The sequence below is a fragment of the Hippoglossus hippoglossus genome, chromosome 8 (assembly GCF_009819705.1).
Source record: "Hippoglossus hippoglossus isolate fHipHip1 chromosome 8, fHipHip1.pri, whole genome shotgun sequence".
Classification (NCBI taxonomy): Eukaryota; Metazoa; Chordata; class Actinopteri; order Pleuronectiformes; family Pleuronectidae; genus Hippoglossus; species Hippoglossus hippoglossus.
The window spans coordinates 1,849,055-1,868,800 of NC_047158.1; the positions used below are offsets into that span (position 1 = coordinate 1,849,055).

General features: G+C 42.6%; 1 protein-coding gene across 1 annotated transcript; it reads right to left on the reverse strand.

Annotated features, from left to right (window-relative positions):
* Positions 1–2,252: 2,252 nt before the first annotated feature.
* Positions 2,253–4,892, reverse strand: LOC117765948 (centrosomal protein of 83 kDa-like). The gene is made up of 2 exons (XM_034592596.1): positions 3,459–4,892; positions 2,253–2,708 (listed from the first exon to the last, which is right to left on the reverse strand). The coding sequence occupies exons 1-2, from the start codon at positions 4,890–4,892 to the stop codon at positions 2,253–2,255; spliced, it is 1,890 nt and encodes a 629-aa protein (XP_034448487.1).
* Between the last annotated feature and the right edge of the window lie 14,854 nt (positions 4,893–19,746).

Here is a 19,746-nt window from a genome sequence, read left to right on the forward strand (position 1 = left end):
TCTGTGGCTGAGAGGAATATGATATATCCAGCTTTAGAAACAGACTGAATACTTTTTGATAGGCTCCAGATAGTATCTCATAATAATGAGATAGTAAGTCATAATTATGAGATAGTAAGTCATAATTATGAGATACTAAGTCATAATTATGAGATACTAAGTCATAATTATGAGATACAGATTTTTATTTTCTTCATCACAGTGGCGGAAATGGCCTTCCATATATGGGCGAAACACAGACTTCTGCAGCAAAGCTCACAGTTTGAGGAGCTCAGAAAAACCCTGGACAGAGTCAGGGAGGAGCTGAGGACAACCCGAGTTCAGGCTGACGAGGCTGAGAAGGAGAAACACAACCTGCAGCAGAAATATTCTCATATCAAAGAGAAACTGCAGAGGCCAAGAAGAAGAGCAAGATGCTGACAGAAAACAAAGAGAAGAGGCTGCAGGATAAGATCCAGTTGTTGCAGGCAAAGATAGAAGAACTGGAACTGGAAGTTACTTTTAGCCAAGGAACATCATTCTTAGAAGCTCAAAATGGCAAACGGCTGAAGGAGTTACAGCGACGACACAACATGTTTCAACAGATCCTCCTGGACGGCCAGGCTCCTTTCAATGGTCAACCTGATTTCCTTGGAGGTTTTCCTGTGCCAGCACTCCTCGCCCCGACACACACACATGTGGAATGCCCCAGTGAATGAAAATACACAATCACAAGTGGGGGGAGAAGTATTAAAACAGTGTAGTTTTGTGTGCTCCTTTAAGAACGTAGGTCAACCCGGCTCTCGAAACCATGGAAACGTTTTTTGAAAATCTGAATTTCCTCAAGCTGTCAATGGATTCAACTGATACATTAGATACTGATATTAATCTGGATGAGATCAAAAAATGTATCTCCTCCTTTCCCAATAATAAGACTGCAGGACCAGATGGCTTTAGCATTGAATTCTTCAAAGTATCATCTCTGCTTTTGTGCATGTTGAATCATTCTAGGCTGACCTCTAGGCTGCCGCCCGACCTGACCCTACACAGACTATTATTCCAGTAGAAAGTTACACAGCTTTTTTTACTGATGTTTCACCTATTTGTAATAGATGTAAGTCTTTCATCTGTAACTTAACACATTCTTTCTGTTCATGCAGTAAACTTTACACATACTGGAAAAGCATTTTTCATTGTTTCTCAGAGGCTTTTGGGAAGCGTTGGGAATTAATCTTGCAATTGTGGAAAATGGACTCTGTACCCTAGTATGATTTATGATTGAAAGAGATGTGAAACACATTACACCTGGATAGACTGATATTTTATAATGAACAGAGAGGAGGGGTGTTTGATAAGATATGGGACCCCGTACTGACATTTTTTCAGGGCGTGGTCTTGTAGGTTATGTCCGATGTAAAGCACCTTGCTGTGTAGTAGTATCCTTGAATTTTTATACATGTATATACATACACCTTAATACTTTAACAAAAACTGCTTTTCATTAATTTGACTATGACTGTGGCTACTGTTATTACCTAAGATGTGCTGTGTCTGTGTGTTTTTTTTTTGCTTGTTTGTATTATTGCCAAAAACAATAAACAGATATTTTTTAAAAAACTGATATGTGCTGCTGTGCAATGGCAAATCTATCTTCTTAAAGCATTGTATGGATTGAAATATCTGGTCAGTAACCCATCTACTTAATGATTAGGCATACTGGCTGTGTTACAAAAGCTTTTGCTCCAAATATGACATAGTTTGCACACATGTTCAGTTTGATAAAATGATCAAAGCGATTCCTGTTTCACATAGACTACTATTAAAAAATATAGATAGACTGAGTGTTACAGTATTCCCATGAGTGGATGTAGGGGTGGTGTCTAAGGACCAGGAGATCAACTGTTGGACCCTGATGCAGTTATAAAGACCACTGTCATCACAAATGAGAAGAGTTAACTGCAGTACACCTGACAACGCTGCAATGATTGACCCCTTTGCAAAGAGGCTTCTCCTACTGATGTGTGTCTGTGCAGGGCAGTTCCATACAACTGACTACTTAAGAGCCTGCTCGGATGTACAGAAGCCTGGACAGAGGTAAAGACACATGAGAGACCAGTATAAAAGAAGAGATTCACAGCATCATCACCCAGAAGGAAGCATCTTTTTCTACCTTTTATCACTTTTATCACTTTTATCAACATAAATAAACAGATGTTGTCATTTTCATCATCAGCCTCACTAAGGCAACCGTGAAACCCTCATCTCCAGTGGTTTTATGTTTCTTTCTTCTCCAAGAAGTGGTGTTCGTGGTAACTGGCATGTATGCACAGCAGCGAGGAGTACTGGTCACCTTCAAGGAGACCAGTTTGACCACTGAAAGGAGCCTGGCTGTCCAGGATGATCTGTCGAAACTTGTTGTGTCGCTGCTGAAGCTCCTTTAGCTGTTTGTTGAGTTTGGCCTCTTTCCCTGAAGAGGAACGTTTCTTGGCTGCAGCTACTTCCAGTTCCAGTTCTTCTATCTGTGCCTGCAGCAGCTGGATCTTATCCTGCAGACTCTTCTCTTTGTTTTCTGTCAGCGTCTTCCTCTTCTTTTGGGCCTCTGCTGCCCTCTGCAGTTTCTCTCTGATATGAGAATATTTCTGAAGCAGGTTGTGTTTCTCCTCCAACCACTCAGCCTCGTCAGCCTGAACTCGGGTTTTCCTCAGCTCCTCCTTGACTCTGTCCAGGGTGTCTCTTAGCTCCTTAAGCTTTGAGCTTTGCTTCTGAAGTCTGGTACTCAGTTTCTGCACTTCTCTGCAGGCTGACTCTTCACCTTGCTGGGCACCACGAAGATGTTCCTCCAACTCCTCCTTCTGAGCATGATCTGCCGTATCCTGCAGCGCCATCTGCTGTTCCAATGCAGCGAGACGGTTCTCCATCTCCAACTTTTCCTTGTGCAGAGCAACCGTTTGGCAGCTCTCTTCCCCACTGGCAGCCTGCACCCTCCTGACTGTCTCCCTCTCCTTCTCTACCAGGATGTTTTTGAGTTGCTCCTCTGCAGCTTTTAGCACTTTCATATCTGCCTGCAATGTGTCTCTCTCCCTCTCTCCCTCTCCTTTAGAGCAGGAGAGGGAGTTGACCTCTTTCTCAGTTTTGTGCAGTTGCACTGTGAGCTGGCTATTCTGCTCCTGGTTCAGATCAAACTTGCTCTCCATCTGCTCAAGCTGCAGTCGTAGAGACTGATTCAGCGCCTCTTGTGACTTCACTGAAGCCGGAGACTTTAAGAGCTCTCTGAGCTGGACATGCTGCATGTTCTCAGCTTGTTGACCCAAGTTTTCATTCTGGGCCCTCAGGTCTGCCACCTCCGCCTCCAGCCCCTTCAGCTGGGCAAGGAGCTGGACTCTCTCCCTCAGCAGAACCTCCACTCGTTTCACATCACACAGTTTGTCCAAACCCTGATACTGAGCCACCTGGTCCTCATTCCAGTTCCTGTCCAGGATTTCTCTGAGAGGCTGGTTTGTCTCTATCAAGTCCTTTTCAGAGTACGACAGTGTCCTCAGTTGCTGTAGCTCAACAATCTCTGCTTTCTGTCCCTCCAGCTCCTCAAGCTTTGAGCTTTGCTGCTGAAGTGTGGTTCTAAGGCTCTGCACTTCTCTGCAGGCTGACTCCTCACCTTGCTGGGCACTACGAAGATGTTCCTCCAACTCTTCCTTCTGTGCGTGATCTGCAAGATCCTGCTGCACCCTCTGCTGTTCTAATGTGGTGAAGGGGTTGTCCAACTCCAATTTTTCCTTGTGCAGGGTCACAGTTTTGCAGAACTCCTCCCCATGGGCCGCTTCCACCCTTCTGACCATCTCCCTCTTCTTCTCCAGAATGTGTCTTTGCTGCTGCATTGCAGCTTTTAGCACCTCCATACCTGCCTGTAGATCATCCATCGGCCCCTGCATTGTGTGTCTCTCCCTCTCCACATCTCCTTTCGAGGGGATACACTCTAGTTTGACACTGGCAATCTCTGGTTTATGTGAATTCTTCTCCAGACTTTCAACCTCGCAGGTAGAGTTGCTTTCTCTCTCAGCTTCGTGCAGTTGCTTTGTGAGCTGCTTATTCTGCTCAAGGCTCAGATGAAGCTCACTCTCCATCTGCTCCACTTGTAGTCGCAGGGACTGACGCTCTGCCTCCAGTAACTTCACTGCCGCCTGATACTCTGATAGCTGTCTGATCTGGACACTCTGCCTGTTCTCAGCCTGCTGATCCAAGTTGTCTTTCTGGGCTTGCAGGTCAGCCACCTCCTTCTCCAGCTTCTTCAGCTCAAATTTGAGCAGGGATTTCTCCCTCAGCTGAGCCTCATCTCCTTTCCCATCACACAGTGGGTCCGAACCCTGGTACTGAGCCACCAGGTGCTCCCTGTCCTTCTCCAGGCAAGTGAGCGGCACCTCATAGTGACTCCTCCTCTTCTCCAGCATATGAGAATGTTCTTCGCTCTGGTGGTCAAACGGGGACTTGATGAAGGTATTCTTATATTGCAGCTTGTTGTACATAGATTTGTACTTCTCTGTCTCCTCTTGTTTGTTGAATTTCTCTTGAACTGGAGCATTCATTTCTTGCTTCACCTGAGTTCTGAGCAACTCCAATTGCTGAGGGGTCACCACCCACGGTCGGAGCTCCTTAAGCTCCCTAGTTTTGTCCATCAGCTCTCCTTGCACCAATAGCAGCTGCACTCTCTCCTTCTGAGTCTGTCTGTTGCTCAGCAGGCGTTCCTGTTCTCCGTGCAACTGCGTGAACTTATCCTGCAGGCTTTTGTGTTCAGCCTTCTGTATTTGATAGTCGGTCATGAGATTTTTGTAATTCATCCTCTCATGAATAAGCATCTTCTGCAGCTCAAACTTGCCCAGAGGTCCCAGAGGTGCCAACTGGCCAAGGGCAAACAAGGTCATCTCACCTCTGCTGAAAAGCTTTCCTCAGTCAAGAGGAAAATGTTTGATGGTCCTTCAGTAAACTTGTGCTGTGAAAACTGACCTGCTGAAATGTTTTGCTCAATCAAGAAGAAAATGTATTATTGATCAAAGGAATATGTTACACTGCCAAGATCAAAGACACGTAATGATGTCACAATGCAAATATAAAAGGAATGTATCACACTTATATCACACTATCACACTCTTATAACTGTAGATCTAACACATTAGATGGCGGTAATGCACCTTGAGAATCTCTTCTCTAATAGACCAAACAAAGTGGAGCAGCTCAGAATTCACACCACATTTTCATCAAGTAATTCAGAAATCTGTATTATATTTACTAAATACAGTAAGAATATCTATCATAGATTTAGGGCAGTCCTCGTTTGGTGCCTAAATATTAAGTAATGTGAGATCAGTCAGGAAGACTTTGTCCTGATTTACCCATTTATTGCACAATGGGAATACAGTTATGCTTGGCGCGGATGGCTAAAGATAAACAGGGAACATGTGCAGAACCCCCCGGTGGGTGTAGCAGGCAAGATACAGTAGCTACTATCAGTAGCTGGCAGCTTATGACAGCTGAGCACATGACTCCATGTCCTGCATGAACTAACGCAATGCTTCATTTCCTCAGCTCCCTGTCCTTATCCAGGCGAGTGAGCGGCACCTCATCGTGAATCCTCCTCTTCTCCTGCATATGAGAATGTTCTTCACTCTGGTGGTCAAACTGGGACTTATATTGCAGCTTGTTGTACATAGATTCATTTCCTGCTTCCCCTGTGGTCTGAGCAACTCCAATTGCTGAGGGGTCACCACCCACAGTCAAATCTCCTTCAGCTCCCTGGTTTTGTCCATCAGCTCTCCTTGCAGCAAAAGCAGCTGCACTCTCTCCTTCTGAGTCTGCATGTTGTTCCTGTTCTCCGTGCAACTGCGTGAGCCTATCCTGCAGGCTTTTTGCTGCAGGGGCTGATCTAGTAGTTGACAAGATCTGGTGCTAAAGCCTGGTGCACACTAGAAGATTTTAACTCTCTTCTAATCATAATCATAATAATTCAGAACGCACCCACTAGATTGATTGAACGTAGAACGTAGGACCACACTCTTGCCATTTCTAGGAAATTATTTCACAGTGGCGATTTCCAGAGACTTGAAATTCCAGGCCAACAACTTTTAGGCGCATTTCCGCCACCTTCTGAACTGCAGTGTGGAAAACCTGCGTGGTTGAATGTGACTTCAGAAGAGAAAACAAACATGGAGGAGGATCGACATCGTGGGTTCTTTTTTGCAGTGAAAAACTAAAATAATGGTTGAAAAATATGAATGAAATCATGGCTTACAAGGCTGATACATTTTACAGCGCGTGCTGGAGGTGAGTTGGAAAGGCATTGTTTTTAGTTGCAGCCACAACATCCGGTTGGTGACGCTTCCCGGTCAGCTAGCTCTCATTGGCTATTGCGCTTTTCTGTCGGAGCTGACCTGAACTGACTGACCTTCAGTCGGGAACGCCCCTGCATCCCTGTTATCCTCTAGTGTGCCGCAGCCTTAAGCCAATAGCACCTATAGCTACTGCCAATTTTGTTTCGATGATTCGTATGAGCAGGATTTTATTTTACTGCAAACAAAGATTTAATTTGAAATAAAATTTTTACAATCACTATCAGTGTCAACTGAAATGTCTTCAGAAGTGTTATAAACTCACTCAGATTCAGTCAGCAGCTGGTTGAAGTCACTGTTCAGAATAAATACTATTTCTATGATCCAGAACAATTACTCATAGCCACTGAAAGAAGAAAATATATCGATTAAAAGGTATACTGGTCATGAACTTACATCTGCAAAGAATATTCTTTTAAATATTATTCTCTTATCTGCTTCTGGTGCCTCTGTTCTTCACTCTTTTCTTCTTTATCTTTTCTCCTCTCTTAACTTCAGATTTCCAATCCTTTCTCACTTTCCTCATCATCTCACTCCTCCCCTTTACTGCTTCCTCTCCTCATCAGGTATTCTCCTGTCCTTTCCTTTTCACCCTCTCACTAATTTCCCCCTTTTCTCTCCTTACTCATTGTAGGATTCCTACAGAGATAGACATTTTTGTTCAAGAGTGAGATCCTTTTTGTTTAACCAGAAACATTACATCAAAGTGACCAGACTCTATTGAGTCAAATGTAACTGGGAGTAAAACCCCTGTTTTATACGTTTACACTGCTCTCAGGGGAACACTCTGTTGTCATGCCGAATAGTTTGAGCATGATATGTGTAAGAGTTGGAGAGTCATGTTCCTGACTCAGTTAAGTGTAATAACTGTGATCAAACACTAGAGGTCTCTGTATGTCCACGGTGTTTTCGTCCTGTTTCTGAAATGGTCCATGAGTTTCCTCCTGCTTTGTCATGCAGACAACTGAGAGTTTATTCAGAATATGATTTTTGAAAATAGTTGTTTGAGAATGGATATTTATTTATTAATGATTCTTCATACTACAACTGCAGTTTACCTGACAGAACAAGGGAGTTGCTGGTGTGCCACTGCCTCGATTTGGTTCTGCAGTTGTAGTATGAAGAATGAAATGGAGTTCAGAATATAGTTTAAGATCCAAGGATCTGTTAGGTATATGGAATGATTACAAAAAGTAAAATAATTGTCTTGAGTACAGCGTACAATTTTTGTGTTGGTTTCATTTTATTCTCCATTAATTTCCTCCTTTTGATACTGTTATTACACTAAAGCCATTTTCAGACATGACGTCCGGAGAATGTCTGGAGGATTGGGAATTGGTTAGTGTTTTTGTGTAAACACCGTGGTCGGCTCTTAAAGCTCTGTTGACATCTGTGTCTTTATGTGTAGCGTACCTCTTTTTTATCCTAATATATTTGTATTATTTTTGTACACACCCACTTACTCTCTGTGATTCCTCTGGAGGATCCCCTGCTGTTTTCTCACATGGGCTCATTTGGACATTTTCTGGAATTTTACTCAGTCATTTGCATTCTCCCATACAGCTCCTCCGGTGAATGTCCGTTCAGTGCATGTCTGAAAGCAGCTTATGTGTTTTTAAATGATTTCTAATAATTCACAAGAATATATTCACTGGGAAGGAAGGTCAGTCTTTTATGTAATTCAAATAAAAATACAACCTTCACTATATCCTCTTCCCTGTTACAGTAAGGTGAGTGTTAACTCCAGCATCAGGAAGCTGCACTGGAGCTCATTAAGGCTATTGTCACCTGTATCCAGATGGTGGACACAATCCAGCAATGTCCACCACTTCTGTGACTGTAGCAGGTCAATGTGCAAATTAATATTTAATGACATATTTCATTTGTTATTAAGTTGTCTTCTGTTTTGTGTTTGTATGTACAGCTGTGGCCAAAAGTTTTGAGAATGACACAAGTATTGGTTTTCACAAAGTTTGCTGCTTCAGCTTGTCAGATGTTACTATGGTATACTGAAGTATAATTACAAGCATTTCATAAATGTCAAAGGCTTTTATTGACAATTACATTAAGTTTATGCAAAGAGTCAATATTTGCAGTGTTGACCCTTCTTTTTCAAGACCTCTGCAATTCGCCCTGGCATGCTGTCAATTAACTTCTGGGCCACATCCTGACTGATGGCAGCCCATTCTTGCATAATCAATGCTTGGAGTTTGTCAGAATTTTTGGGTTTTTGTTTGTCCACCCGCCTCATGAGGATTGACCACAAGCTCTCAATGGGATTAAGGTCTGGGGAGTTTCCTGGCCATGGACCCAAAATGTCGATGTTTTGTTCCCCGAGCCACTTAGTTATCACTTTTGCCTTATGGCAAGGTGCTCCATCATGCTGGAAAAGGCATTGTTCGTCACCAAACTGTTCTTGGATGGTTGGGAGAAGTTGCTCTCGGAGGATGTTTTGGTACCATTCTTTATTCATGGCTGTGTTCTTAGGCAAAATTGTGAGTGAGCCCACTCCCTTGGCTGAGAAGCAACCCCACAAATGACTGGTCTCAGGATGCTTTACTGTTGGCATGACACAGGACTGATGGTAGCGCTCACCTTTTCTTCTCCGGACAAGCTTTTTTCCGGATGCCCCAAACTATCGGAAAGGGGATTCATCAGAGAATCCCCTTTACCCCAGTCCTCAGCAGTCCAATCCCTGTACCTTTTGCAGAATATCAGTCTGTCCCTGATGTTTTTCCTGGAGAGAAGTGGCTTCTTTGCTGCCCTTCTTGACACCAGGCCATCCTCCAAAAGTCTTCGCCACACTGTGCGTGCAGATGCACTCACACCTGCCTGCTGCCATTCCTGAGCAAGCTCTGCACTGGTGGTGCCCCGATCCCGCAGCTGAATCAGCTTTAGGAGACGGTCCTGGCGCTTGCTGAACTTTCTTGGGCGCCCTGAAGCCTTCTTCACAACAATTGAACCTCTCTCCTTGAAGTTCTTGATGATCCGATAAATGGTAGATTTAGGTGCAATCTTACTAGCAGCAATATCCTTGCCTGTGAAGCCCTTTTTGTGCAAAGCAATGATGACTGCACGTGTTTCCTTGCAGGTAACCATGGTTAACAGAGGAAGAACAATAATTTCAAGCACCACCCTCCTTTTAAAGCTTCCAGTCTGCTATTCTGACTGAATCAGCATGACAGAGTGATCTCCAGCCTTGTCCTCATCAACACTCTCACCTGTGTTAACAAGAGAATCACTGACATGATGTCAGCTGGTCCTTTTGTGGCAGGGCTGAAATGCAGTGGAAATGTTTTTTGGGGGGATTAAGTTCATTTTCATGGCAAAGAGGGACTTTGCAATTAATTGCAATTCATCTGATCACTCTTCATAACATTCTGGAGTATATGCAAATTGCCATCATAAAAACTGAGGCAACAGACTTTGTGAAAATTAATATTTGTGTCATTCTCAAAACTTTTGGCCACTGCTGTAGTTTTGTAGTTAAAGTGGAAATACAGATTTTCTTTTCCCCTTAGTGTTTCAAAGTGGATCTGATGTTGGAGCTGACTTAAAGAGATCAGATTACTTTCTATTTCATCAGCTCCTTGATCAGAACAGAGCACAGTACATTTCACCACCAGAAAATGTGTGATAGATAGACCCTTTTTCACGGCAGCCATTTTGAAATAGTAGGTAAACACAGGTGTTACGAATGACATTAATTAAGGCTCAATCTAAATAGAGCACAACCTTAATTGATGTGCGTGGCAGGAGACGCTGGTCTCCCAGACACAGCCAGACAACAAGCAGTCACCACCTATCATGTTTATTTAAGTGCAAAGGAACAAACATACATTTTCTAAACCTAAATTGTCCAAAACAAAAACCTTTCCCATGGCTCAGCTCAGCCTCTGGGTGTCTGTCTCCTCTTCGGTTGTTTGTCTTCCCTGTGGCAGCAGCCTTTTAAACCTGAGGAGTCATCAGATAACAGCTCCCCTGCTGCAGGTGAAGGTTCTCTCTGAGCCTCCCCCACATCCACAATGGGACTAGTAACACATGTGTTAACTACTATTTCATGTTAAAATGGCTGCTGTAAAAAAGGTGTCTGACTGTGTCTGAAATCACTCACTAATCACTATATAGTCCACTATATAGTTAGTTCGCCATTTTGTAGGGCTGTCCGAATGTTTAGTGAAGTTTTTTATACCCTGTGTAGTACACTCATTGTTTCCCATAATGCATCATGAACAATTGTGTACAACCGATGGTCACTCACCGGACAATATCTACCATGGTGTATTGCGCTCACGGTGGAGAGATGAGAGGAGAAAGAGCAGCCGGAACAGTCCGACCTGTCGTGCAAATGTAAACACAGCCTGTTTACTTCTGGATACTTTTAGTGTTAACAACATGTCTAACACAGTAGCCATGTTATTATGTTAGCTAGCCATGCTATTGTACGAAGCAGGAAACAACCAAGAATCCCAATTTGACCTAAAAAGTAATTTACTGGTCTTATACAAATAAGGCCAACTGAGTATATGTGTGTGTGTGTGTGTGTGTGTGTGTGTGTGTGGGTGCGTGTGCTCCACTCATTCATTAATGAAGAATATCCTCAGTGCTTTCCACCAGTGTCAGATGTGCTTTTCTTCTCAAGGCCAATGAAATAAGAAAGAAAGAAAAGCCACTCTCCTTTTCCGGAACCCGCCTTTGATGCTGAAGCTAATGCAGCGTGAAGGCCATGGACTGAGTCACGAAGAGACTCAACTCTAAGGATGAGTCAAACTCTCAGATGGCCCATGAAGGCTATAACTGACACCGCTATATTTAAAGAGAGTTTGTGAGCCATCCTCAGACCTACAGGCTGGTCTTAAAATCTGTAAGTCAGTAAGTATAGAAAAAACACACAATGTGCTATATGCTAACTGACTTTAATGAACACACCTATGGAACATTCATGGTGCTCGTGGAAAAATAACTAATCAAACTTCAATCCAGCTCTTCCAGCAGCAATAGATCAGAGCTGCACAATGTTCAGGATGAGTTTTTGATCGTTCTTCCGACAGAGTTGCTTCGCCTCAGGATGTCTGATCAGAATGACTCTCTGAGCTCATTCCACAGCGTCTCTGTTCAACGCACTATCTCTCTTCTCTCCTGCATTTCACTCCTCTCATCCCAAAACCAGATGCCCCCCTGTTGGGTTTCCCTCTATATTGTTGTGAGGTCTAAGCTTACTATGTGTAATGTATAATGCATGTTGTGATTGGAGTTGGTGCTGGGAAGATGTTTCCTGTTGGTGTGACGTGCCTGTTTTACTCCATCTTTTCAATGAATTGAACCCAGTTTCATTGGTCAACAAAAAAGTTTTGTGTCCTGGGGCTCTTTGTTATATTTCTGGTGTATTTTGTTCCTTTCTTTTACAGAGCTGCACCTTCACCAGATCAGGGAATGGATACAGGAATTGTCCCCCTTTTTTCTTCAACACTCTTGTATATTTCTAAGAGAGTGAATCATGGATCTTGATGAAAACAATCAGCCATGTTAAGGGGGATTTGCATTTTGGTGAAGATCCAGATTCAAATCTGGATCTTGTGAATTAAAATGTGTTTTCATAAGGGGACGGTGCGTATACCTTGGTGGAGGTATGTGCTCTCTGAGTGCCATTGTAGTCATGGAAATCAATAAATGATGGAATGACAATTCATATTGATGGGTTTTGATCATTACTTTAATAATCCCATTGTTAATTAATTTGTATGCTTTTCAGAATTTACTAAAATAACCATTTTTTCATATATTATTTTTGGCTTAATACTTTATACTTACACCATGTGTCAAATTCCTTTTACCACAAAATATTCAAATGTATGTGACTTGGGGTAACACTTGGTGGTGTGTATTTGCCCATGTTAGCTTTTAAGTGATCAAATATCTGAACTTTTTCTCAATTACCCTGCCCAGTGACTCAGAAAAACATAACATGATTGAAGGAAAAGATGCTCCTACTGGCATTTCACTGTGACCAGACGTAGATAAAAGCTCAGTTTCATCTGTAGTCCTGGGGTGAAGGTCACCAGTGTAGTGTGGGCTGTATTAACAAACTTGCAAAGCAAACAGCAAAAAATCCTTTCATGCACTTCAATTTTACAGACAATAACACCAAAACATGAATGAAACAACAGGACAAAGCACGCAATATCTCAAATATGTAGTTACACATGTTATTACTTTCTCCACCACTTTCATTCTTGGATTAACGTTCCCGAGAGCACAAAAGAGAAGTTGTTTCCTCTTGTCCCTGTTGGAACCGACATCAGTAACCCTCCCAGACAGGTCCATGGTGTGTCCTCAGTACGCATCACTGACTCCATTACAGGGCCACAGAGTGTGAGAGAGAGAGAGAGAGAGAGAGAGAGAGAGAGAGAGAGAGAGAGAGAGAGAGAGAGAGAGAGATATTCTTACATAACTGCCAAATGAGCAGAGTCAAAGTCATTGGAGTCAGTGGAACATTCGAGACTGAAACTTTGAGCACAGGCACACTTACTGTCAATTTAACTGAGTCTGTATTTCTAACCAATACTTACTCTCATAACTATATATATATATATATATATATATATATATATATATTAGTAACCATTCTATAAATGTACTGTCTTGTAATGTAACCTACTGGTATTATTGATAAAATGATTACACCGCTAAAGTCCAGAAGATGATCTGTTATGCCTGCGAGACGTTAAAGGAAGATGCAAAAATCAAACTCTTGCTTGAGTGTCAATCGCGCAGGCGAAGTCAGGCCATTTCCTCAGAGGAACAGGACGCTTCATATGATCCCATTCGGATGTGTAGGACCTCTTCAAGCTCCCCCTCTTCAGGAGTCAGCTACAAGTCAGGTAGTTCCTCAGAGGGAGGTTCAACAACAAGCAGTATGGACAGTGGGAAGATGCTTGTCCAGGAAGCAATCAACAATAGTTTGACTGACATCACAGACTTCTTTGATGAGTTCCATGACAGCCTCTTTCTCAATTCATCGTTTTCTCCAGAGATTGATATGGCTTTGGATGAAATTATTGAGTCAATCAATAAGGAAAACAAAAATGGAAAGGAATCTCCACAGCCAAACCTCTCAATCAGTAAAGGAATGAGGACGATCAATAGTCTTTTCATAAAGACTTTTGCCACAGCAGGGACACTTCAAATACTGACAGGGGTCGCGAAAAAATTCAAGGAGGTGACCAAAGTCAATAGGAGGCTGACGATACAGTCATTGATGGCTAATATTGACGCTGTGCTTCTGGAGAAGGAGAAGCCGGGAGGTGGAAATGAAAGTTCTGCATTCCAAACACTGAAGAAGCTTCCATCTGAAAAGGTTCTTGTATTCACAGAACAGCTTTCAGATCTCATCTATGCGTACATCACACCTGGAAGGAATTCAGACATTAGTTCAGGTCCAGCGAAAAAGTTGGCTGTTCCTATGGCACACAGGGGCATATATGCAGACATTCAGACCAGGGTGTTTTGTTTTCTGTCCTTGATAAGCTGGTGGCTGAACAACCAAGTTAACCGCCACACAAAAAGGGTGTCAGAGGCTTTTATGGCCATCGACTCACTGGAAACAAACAAGCAGTCATCATCATTAGAGGTCAACAGCATTGAGGAGAAAGGATCGAAGCAGACTTCATCATCAGAGGTCAGCAGCAGTGAGAATAAAAGATCGAAGCGGTCAACACCAGCAGTGTTCAGCAGCATTGAGGGGAAAAGATCCAAGCAGTCATCATCATCAGAGGTCAGCAGCGGAGGGAAGAAAAGATCGAAGCAGTCATCATCATCAGAGGTCAGCAAAGATCAGGAGAACTCAGCATCATCAGACAGGAACTCCAGGGAGGAGATTGCAAAGATGCTGGCAGCAGACAGATATAAAATGTATGTCAGTGTTCTCTTGGACCAGCTCATATCACAAATCTATAATAAGGCAAAGGTGACCTGGACTGATGTCGACATAACAGACACAAGTCATCATCTGCTGGAGAGAATATGGGCCGAGGTCAAAGACATTGACTCAACTTTCATCCCCAAAACAATCATTGACGAGGTCATTTTCAAGGAGTTGTGTAAGAAGTGGCCTTGTCAAGAGATGCTAATGGTTTCCTTTCTTTTAAGAGATCCAGAACTTGAGATATCAATTTGCTCCTCTTTGAAAAGACGCCTGTGCAAAAAGCCTGGCTTCTTCTCCTCTTTCAGAGCAAGGTTCTCTTCCTTCTTCCGGAGATAAAAGGTGGATGATGTTATTCCGATAGCTTCACTTTCAAATTTCAATATTTTCTGAACAGTAACGGTGCACCAACACAGTAGATGCACCTAAAAGTTATTTATCATGCTGTGACATTACTGTACTGGTACAACCCTAAGCCTAACCCTAACCTTCATTGTTTGACTGATGAGGTTTTTGATTTTCTTTTCTCTCTCCTAATCACCTGTTCTACGAAATGAAGGGGCAAAGCATTTTCTTTTATTATCAATATTCTTCGATTATAATTACCTTTTACTAAGTCTAAAGTTTTGTGATGGGTTTTCTCCAGGTGCTCTGGTATCCCCACATTTATAATGAATAAAATGTATGAAATGGAATTATTTGCTCTCTTGTTGTGGCTTTCCTCCAGGTGCTCCGGTTCCCTCCCATATTTAAAACAATTATTAAAAGATTCAAAATCGAATAATTTGTTCTCAGGATTTATTCCACTGAGACTAAAGTTTTGCTGTTTTACAAGCTGAAAATTCACTGTTTCACAGGTGCAAGTTTAGTTTCTTCCTTTAATTCATCAGCCATCAGCACCTTCACCTGAACTTAGCTCCAACAAGCTGTATAAGGCAGAGTAGAGTGACCTCATTATGGCTGGTGATCAAATAGCGATAGTAAGCATCTAACTGTCAGATATTTTCAGAATAAGACACAGTTGCTGCTGACTATCACCGTAAATCGATACAGTGTTACTTGATTGTGTTTGTCTTAATTTTGAAGGAAATTTGAGATCTCAACTAATTCAATTTTGGAGTTCAATTTCTGCAGGAAGATGGAAATATTACAACTGCAACATATTTTTTATATCTCACTTATGTAAAAAGCAACAAGAGTTTATATGATTTAATATATAGGATAAGATGTAGAATATCCCTTGTACGTCTGAAGGTCTTCTGCACAAATTACCACAAACAAAACATTAGATCTTAGCAGGTGTTAGGGGCCACCAGCGGATGTTAGGGACATAACTTCAGTTGTGCACCTTAGCGTCATCAAGTGTTTTGACCTTCTGATCAATGATACAGGCCGAACTTGAGGGTATTCTATGAAAATTCTATGATTATATTTATATACATTTCCAAAGTTGGAGGACCTTAAAATATGTTGGGAAAGGGACTTTGATCATGTGATCCCAGAAGATAACTGTAAAAAAACTTCTTTGTAGTCATGGTATGGTCATAGATTAAACAGAGTATTTTGGACTGATTACCGCCATCTACTGAGTTGGTGCACCGTTCCTAGAGGTACTGCAATACAAGGTCGATCCAAATGGATTCAAGATTCAAGATTCAAGAGTTTATAGTCAAATGCACAACAATTACATTAAGCAGTCGCTGGCAATGAAATGAGTGGGTCACAGGCTCTCTTATAGCAATGCTCCGAATATTACAAGCAAAAAAATATTGAATAAAATAATATAAAATAGAATATCAAAAATTTAAAATAGAAAATAAAATATATATTTAGATATATATATACACCTAAAGAAAAAAAACAATAGTGCAATTATGTGCAATAGTGCAAATATGCTAAGGTGCTGGTTTAGTGGAGTTATTGCAGATTGGAGGAGTTTAAAAGTCTTATGGCCTGGGGGATGAAACTGTCTCTGAGCCTGGTGGTGCGGGCCCGGATGCTGCGGTACCGTCGGCCAGACGGCAGCAGGCAAAACAGTTTATGGCTGGGGTGATAGGGGTCTGTGATAATCCTGTTGGCCTTCTTCCTACACCGCTGGGTGTAGAGGTCCTCCATGGATGGTAGCTCCGTCCTGGTGATGTGTTGGGCAGACTTCACCACCCTCTGTAAAGCCTTACGGTTCAGGGCGGTGCAGCTGCCATACCAGGCGGTGATGCAGCCAGTCAGGATACTCTCTATGGTGCACCTGTAGAAATTGCAGAGAATCCTGGCATCCATGTTGAGCCTCCGCAGCCTGCGGAGGAAGAAGAGCCGCTGTCTGGCCCTCTTCCTGATGGAGTCTGTGTGGTGGGTCCAGGTCAGGTCATCACTGATGTGGACCCCAAGGAACCTGAAGCTGCTGACTCGCTCCACCGTAGTCGGTAAGCGCAAGCGTGTACGTGTATTGTCTGAGAAACAAAATGGATATAATAGTTCAATGAATGATTACCTTTTTGTCTGCCTCCCAACTAACTATGTTACAGTCAAAGTCGAGGGGTGTGGCTTATTGTTACATCAGAGTTTCCTTTGATCTATTAGTCACATCATAGTCCTTTAACCCCCTTTGTTTGAATTTCTTAAACCCCCTTTGCTTCAATTCCTTTAAACTCCTTTGCTTCAATTCCTTTAAACTCCCTTGCTTCTTTTTCCCTTCCTATTCTTTAAAGATGCTCTTTATCTCAGAAAATTAACTAGTGAAGAGTCAGTCTGCACTAACCAGCGAATTGGTAGAACAAAGAAGATAAGAGAATTTTCATGAGAATTTGGAAAACACATCTTGAACAGCGAAAATAACAATTCGTAACACATGAACAAACAACAGTCGCAATGGAGATCACTCAGAGAGTGAAACAAATGGATATAGAGGTAGAGACTGTCCGCCCGTACTTCGATTCCTTTTTTACGAAGATCAGTGCAGAGCAGTGGGAGCTGTTGAAGTCATGCAAACCGGATGAAACTACAACATTTATGTTGGCAGATCTTCTGCTGAAGTTAATGACGACCGTTTCAAATGCCATTGCAAAGCGATGTCCCCTTGCACCCATGTCTGAGGAAGAAGTTCGGTCCATTCTGGGCGACACTCTCAACGACAGTCTTTCACCAGGCACAACAAAGTCTACGAGTTTGGATAAGCTCACAGACTTGGTTGTAGAGGAGGTGACGAAGACTGTCAACTCCACCTTGTCTGCAAGCTCCACCTGTGTGAGCTCTGAGAAGCCTATACCAATCCCGCCTCATTAACCCCGCTAAAGTCCAGAAGATGATCTGTTATGCCTGCGAGACGTTAAAGGAAGATGCAAAAATCCAACTCTTGCTCGAGTGTCAATCGCGCAGGCGAAGTCAGGGCCATTTCCTCAGAGGAACAGGACGCTTCATATGATCCCATTCGGATGTGTAGGACCTCTTCAAGCTCCCCCTCTTCAGGAGTCAGCTACAAGTCAGGTAGTTCCTCAGAGGGAGGTTCAACAACAAGCAGTATGGACAGTGGGAAGATGCTCGTCCAGGAAGCAATCAACAATAGTTTGACTGACATCACAGACTTCTTTGATGAGTTCCATGACAGCCTCTTTCTCAATTCATCGTTTTCTCCAGAGATTGATATGGCTTTAGATGAAATTATTGAGTCAATCAATAAGGAAAGCAAAAATGGAAAGGAATCTCCACAGCCAAACCTCTCAATCAGTAAAGGAATGAGGACGATCAATAGTCTTTTCATAAAGACTTTTGCCACAGCAGGGACGCTTCAAATACTGACAGGGGTCGCGAAAAAATTCAAGGAGGAGACCAAAGTCAATAGGAGGCTGACGATACAGTCATTGATGGCTAATATTGACGCTGTGCTTCTGGAGAAGGAGAAGCCAGGAGGTGGAAATGAAAGTTCTGCATTCCAAACACTGAAGAAGCTTCCATCTGAAAAGGTTCTTGTATTCACAGAACAGCTTTCAGATCTCATCTATGCGTACATCGCACCTGGAAGGAATTCAGACATTAGTTCAGGTCCAGCGAAAAAGTTGGCTGTTCCTATGGCACACAGGGGCATATATGCAGAAATTCAGACCAGGGTGTTTTGTTTTCTGTCCTTGATAAGCTGGTGGCTGAACAACCAAGTTAACTGCCACACAAAAAGGGTGTCAGAGGCTTTTATGGCCATCGACTCACTGGAAACAAACAAGCAGTCATCATCATTAGAGGTCAACAGCATTGAGGAGAAAGGATCGAAGCAGACTTCATCATCAGAGGTCAGCAGCAGTGAGAATAAAAGATCGAAGCGGTCAACACCAGCAGTGTTCAGCAGCATTGAGGGGAAAAGATCCAAGCAGTCATCATCATCAGAGGTCAGCAGCGGAGGGAAGAAAAGACCGAAGAAGTCAACACCAGCAGTGTTCAGCAGCATTGAGGAGAAAGGATTGAAGCAGACTTCATCATCAGAGGTCACCAGCAATGAGAATAAAAGATCGAAGCGGTCAACACCAGCAGTGTTCAGCAGCATTGAGGGGAAAAGATCCAAGCAGACTTCATCATCAGAGGTCAGCAGCAGTGGGAAGAAAAGATCTAAGCAGTCAACATCATCAGAGGTCAGCAGCATTGAGGAGAAAAGATCGAAGCAGTCATCATCATCAGAGGTCAGCAAAGATCAGGAGAACTCAGCATCATCACACAGGAACTCCAGGGAGGAGATTGCAAAGATGCTGGCAGCAGACAGATATAAAATGTATGTCAGTGTTCTCTTGGACCAGCTCATATCACAAATCTATAATAAGGCAAAGGTGACCTGGACTGATGTCGACATAACAGACACAAGTCATCATCTGCTGGAGAGAATATGGGCCGAGGTCAAAGACATTGACTCAACTTTCATCCCCAAAACAATCATTGACGAGGTCATTTTCAAGGAGTTGTGTAAGAAGTGGCCTTGTCAAGAGATGCTAATGGTTTCCTTTCTTTTAAGAGATCCAGAACTTGAGATATCAATTTGCTCCTCTTTGAAAAGACGCCTGTGCAAAAAGCCTGGCTTCTTCTCCTCTTTCAGAGCAAGGTTCTCTTCCTTCTTCCGGAGATAAAAGGTGGATGATGTTATTCCGATAGCTTCACTTTCAAATTTAAATATTTTCTGAACAGTAACGGTGCACCAACACAGTAGATGCACCTAAAAGTTATTTATCATGCTGTGACATTACTGTACTTGGTACAACCCTAAGCCTAACCCTAACCTTCATTGTTTGACTGATGAGGTTTTTGATTTTCTTTTCTCTCTCCTAATCACCTGTTCTACGAAATGAAGGGGCGAAGCATTTTCTTTTATTATCAATATTCTTCGATTATAATTACCTTTTACTAAGTCTAAAGTTTTGTGATGGGTTTTCTCCAGGTGCTCTGGTATCCCCACATTTATAATGAATAAAATGTATGAAATGGAATTATTTGCTCTCTTGT